General features: G+C 40.3%; 1 protein-coding gene across 1 annotated transcript; it reads left to right on the top strand.

The window, feature by feature from the left end:
- Positions 1-285: 285 nt before the first annotated feature.
- Positions 286-2,653, top strand: LOC114876173 (piggyBac transposable element-derived protein 4-like). The gene is made up of 2 exons (XM_029187355.2): positions 286-646; positions 727-2,653. The coding sequence occupies exon 2, from the start codon at positions 752-754 to the stop codon at positions 2,291-2,293; it is 1,542 nt and encodes a 513-aa protein (XP_029043188.2). The 5' UTR covers positions 286-646; positions 727-751; the 3' UTR covers positions 2,294-2,653.
- The last annotated feature ends 2,357 nt before the right edge of the window (positions 2,654-5,010 follow it).

The following is a 5,010-nucleotide window of genomic DNA, read 5'->3' as shown; positions in this document are numbered from 1 at the left end:
TATAAGGTGGCGTCTAAGTAGAATGGCTGTCGATTTGGAATCGTAGTCAGAATCAAGCGTTAGCTTGATTACGTCACTCGAACTGTGCTGCGAAGGCAAGCGAAAAAGGCAACATCGCCCGAACGCTGAGTGAGACGCACTACAGTCATGCTGTCCTTCTCTCATTCCGAATGTTGAAATTGTCCCTTTTCGCTAAGATTTGACTGCCGTCTGCCTCGATTTTTCACAGCGCCCCATGACAAACCTCGCCCCATTCAAACTATATCGTGTTTGGTATCATTTTAACACTTTGACTGCCACGCCGAAATCACATGTTTTGCTCAGGACGCCATGGGAGTTCTTTTATTATTTAAAACATATAATGGCAAAATATAAATAAATTGATGATATAAGACAACATTTTTACCCAATGAAGCGTTTATCTGACTGTTGGTCACGGGTGACCACCGTGGCGCCATGGTGACAGTTGCTAAAGACAAATTAAAACAGGCCTTCGTTTATTTCAACAAGCTTTCGTATTTCTTATTTCGTCGTAAACGAAACGTCCACAATTGGCGAAACGTGTAGCAAAAAAATATAGAAAAAATATATTGGTGAAACGTGCAGAAGATAAACAGTATTTGCTCATTTTATATATAATAGTAAGGTATGTGCACACTTCTAACGTCAGTTATATGATTATAAAGCAGCATTTACGATTTGTTGTCTAAGGTTTGTTTATAATAGTGTTCGTAGATTACCCCTCATAATTATGGATGCAAACACTGAATATTTTTCGAGTGTATCCGAGGAGTCTTCATCGGAAGACTCGTCCCAAAATGAAGTATCGGAAGACGAAATAATTCACATATCGCCCACGATAAGGCGACGCCGAATCGAATCGGATACCGAGGATGAATTGGATTTAGAAAATGAAGATGAACATAATATAGATGATAACGAATGGTCAAATAATATAACACAAACAGCGGCAAGTGTAATTCCATTTGAAAAAACCCGAAATGCTGTACAGATCGAGGATAATCAGCCACACAGTTTTTACTTTGCTTTTCTTACGGAAGAAATTCTACAAATAATTGTTGATGAGACCAATAGGTACGCTGAACAATATATGCAAAATAGAAGATCGACTCGTCTAGATAAATGGACACCAACCGACAAAGATGAAATAAAACGATTTTTCGGACTACTTATATGGATGGGCCTGGTGAAGTTACCGAAATACGAATCATATTGGTGTACCAATAATACCTATTGCCAATCATTTCCAAGAACAGTCATGTCGAGAAATCGTTTTGAGTTGCTGTTACGATTCCTTCATTTCAGCAATAATCAAACAGCAAACATAAATGATAGATTGTATAAGATCAGACAACTTGTTGATATACTAAATCAAAATTTTTCCAAATACTATGATCTAGACGAAAACATATGCATCGATGAGTCTTTGGTACCTTTCCGAGGACGGATAAAATTCAGGCAATTCTTGAAGCAAAAACGACACAAATACGGCATCAAAGTTTTCAAAATGTGTTCCGACCAAGGTTATACATACCAATTTCAAATATATTCGGGAAAAAACTTAAATGAACAATGCGTAACGCCCACAAGTATAGTAATGAATATATGCCACAATATTCTACATAGAGGCCACACAATTTACACCGATAATTGGTACACTAGTATAAATTTAGCGGAAAAATTAATAGACTGCAACACTCATTTAGTAGGAACCCTAAGAAAAGATAGAAAGGGAATACCCGTCGACGTCAAATTTAAAAAATTGAAACGAGGTGAGCTTATCGCTATGCAAAATAAGAAGGGGATTATGGTCCTCAAGTGGAAGGACAAGCGTGATATTTTTATGCTTTCGACAAAACATTCGGCCGAAATGGTAGAGGTCCGCAAAAAAAACTATGTTTGTGATAAACCAGTAATAGTTGTAGACTACAACAAAGGAAAATGTGGTGTTGATGTATCAGATCAAATGATAGCGTATTCTACACCACATAGAAGAACCCTCAAGTGGTACATAAAATTAGCTTTAGAGTTATTATTGAATACATCAGTCTCAAACGCGCTGATACTCTATAAACTCGCCACGAGAACAAAAATCAAGGTACCAGACTTTAGAATGGCACTCGCAATGCACCTTACACAGCGCCATTCACCAGCACTGTCAAATACACCTACTCGACGAAGATTGCGGCACGAAATGCAGAAGAAAGAAGGGCAAGCGTACCTGGAAAGAAAGTTTTGCAGAGAGTGTTATAAAAAAATGTCAAACTGTTAGGATCAAAAATTGCTAAAAATCGGACCAGAAAGGTGACCACCTACTGTCCAGATTGCGTTGATACGCCACATTTGTGTTTAAAGTGTTTCAACAAAGTGCACCGTTAGATGTTGTTAGACTTGTTATAATATTTTCTTTTACTGATGTTCTAATAAAAATTTTTAATTGTTCAATGAGGCACTTTTTATTTTAAAGTATTTTCTATATATCGGCCATATTCAGAATGCACTAACTGTCAATTTTCATTCATTGTTTACAATTGTAAATAGTCGAAGCGCTCCGGTCACCAATGACCACCGTGGCGTCACAGGACAAATCGTGGCCGGTCATATATGACCAACATGGCAGTCAAAGTGTTAATCAGAAAAATTTCACCAATGCGCTAGTAAAAGCTTCAGTAAAAAAAAGTCAAAAATAAAAAAGTTTTATAATTGAATTAGTATTAGTCACACCGATACGTTACGGCTTTTTCCTTTGATCACCGGACGTCGCTCTCTCTCCTCCACTGTCTGTCCCTTGTTACGTTCACGCTTGGCTGGTCGTCGCATGTAATCCGAGATTGGACACCTCGGCTGTATATATGCAACGTCTGGTACCCAATCTCTGTTGCATATATTCAGCTTTTACTGTATAGACGCGAGGTCTTTCCATTTATTAGTTCTAATAGTACCATAGTACTTTTTTATGCAGAATGTTTCAAGGAGGCGACACAAGTAAAAAAACAATGCAATTCCATTTAAATTAAAAGTGGATTTGCATTTTTTGAGTGCATCGTTGCATTCACGAAGAAAATGAAATCACAGAAAAATAGACATTATCATACCATTAAACTTTTACATAAACAGCTTTTTGCTATCTCTTACCAAATTCAAGATATAACCCGTTCTAATTGCATGACGTATCCTGTATACTTTTATTAATTAAAAAACATTTATTTAAAGAAGTTTTCTCTAAAAATAATTCTCAGATTGCACGTTCCCTCGGTTCTTCAGAGTAGGCATTAATTTTTCAGCAGCTACCCCCTTAACGGGGTAGACACGGCACGTGACCTCTCCAATTCGGCACGTCGGTATTACAGTAGTTTTTTCGTCGGGCCTGGTGGAGCCACTTGCGTCTTTTGTTACGAACTTGAAAGGTTTAATTCTCAGCTAACGTACGCGCAACACGATCTAGGAAGGCAACAGCGCCTCAAGTATTTTTACAAACACATTCAAACGCTCATCTCGCCAGAGACATCGCGACGATACGCCTGAAGAACGAAAGCGAAACATTGGCACGCGTTTAGAGTGAGATGTAGGGTGATCATGCTATTCTTCTTTCAACCCAAATGATAGAATTGTCCCGCTCCGATAAATTCTGACTGACCAAACGCGTGAATTTTATATAGCACACCGTAACACTCCTCGCTGCTGAAAAATATATGCCTGCTCTGAAGAACCGAAGGAACGTGCAATCTGAGAATTATTTTTAGAAAAGGTTATTAACTTTTTTAAATAAATGTTTTTTAATTAATAAAAGTATACAGGATACGTCATGCAATTGAGACGGGTTATATCTTGAATTTGGTAAGAGATAGGAAAAAGCTTGTAACCGATTGATTAGGCCAACGATACGTCACATAGTGTAGGGGCCCGTAGAACCGGCCCCACTATCATGTCATGGTAGTGTCGCGCAAGCATAAGATTCCCCTTTGTTGCCTAGAGCACCGAGCGAGGTGCCTGCCGATCCGCGGAACGAACACTTGTCGTCGAGACTCCAATGCGAATAGACTAGAGCTCGGCAAGATCTGCACTTTCCAGCCGATTTTCAGCTGGCTCCGCCTAATGCTATTCCCCTTGCTGCGACGTTCAACGCGCAGCCTACGAACCGTTCGAGGCTCAGGAGCGTATCACTCGTAAACGTATGCTGGCAACCACTTAAAAAAAAACGCATCGACAATAATACCTCACAGGTGAGGTGGATAGCTATTGCCAGCATACGTTTACGAGTGATACGCTTCTGAGCCTCGAACGGTTCGTTGGCTGCGCGTTGAATGTCGTGGCAAGGGGAATAGTGGTAGGCGGAGCCAGCTGAAAATCGGCTGAAAAGTGCAAATCTTGCCCAGCTCTGGGATAGACGCATTTTCAGCTCTAGTAGAGTCACTCGAATATACGCACTCACCGCAAGCAAATCAGCAGCTACGAAGTATCGTGCTCTGGTCTCGCTTCCAAGCCCATGAGCAACCTATATCATTTTCTCTAATCAACCGAATTCCTACGAATTCGCAAGAGAAGGGAATTTGAACTAGCGAGCCATGAGACGTGTGAGGGAGTCGGTGCCCGCGTTAGTATACGAATTTTCCATATAGAAAGGGACGGCTCGACGGCAGGTATCCACGTGCCGAGCAAAGCGTTAGACAAAGCATACTTCGGCGGGAAGCCGTTAAATTCTGTTTCGCGTGCGAATTATGTTTATCCCGCGCTTCGAACGTCAAGGACTGTCGCGTCTTTAGAATTATTTGTACACAGCGTGCCGCTAACCGACGATCATGGCCGTTAGAAGAACATTTCGATGTAATGGCGTACCGCGATCTTCGTCGTAACAAGGAAAAATAAAATGATTGTGATATTTTCCTCTGTTCAAATCTGAGTGTTTCCTCCTTATTTTCTCTCCCCGTCTCTATCCTACGAAATCATGCTCTTGAAGGAAGAGCACGGTTACAAGCTGTTTATGTAAAA

This window comes from Osmia bicornis, chromosome 4 (assembly GCF_907164935.1).
Source record: "Osmia bicornis bicornis chromosome 4, iOsmBic2.1, whole genome shotgun sequence".
Taxonomy (NCBI): Eukaryota; Metazoa; Arthropoda; class Insecta; order Hymenoptera; family Megachilidae; genus Osmia; species Osmia bicornis.
Note: the sequence above shows the minus strand (reverse complement) of the source record. Positions and strands in the feature narration are given on the sequence as shown.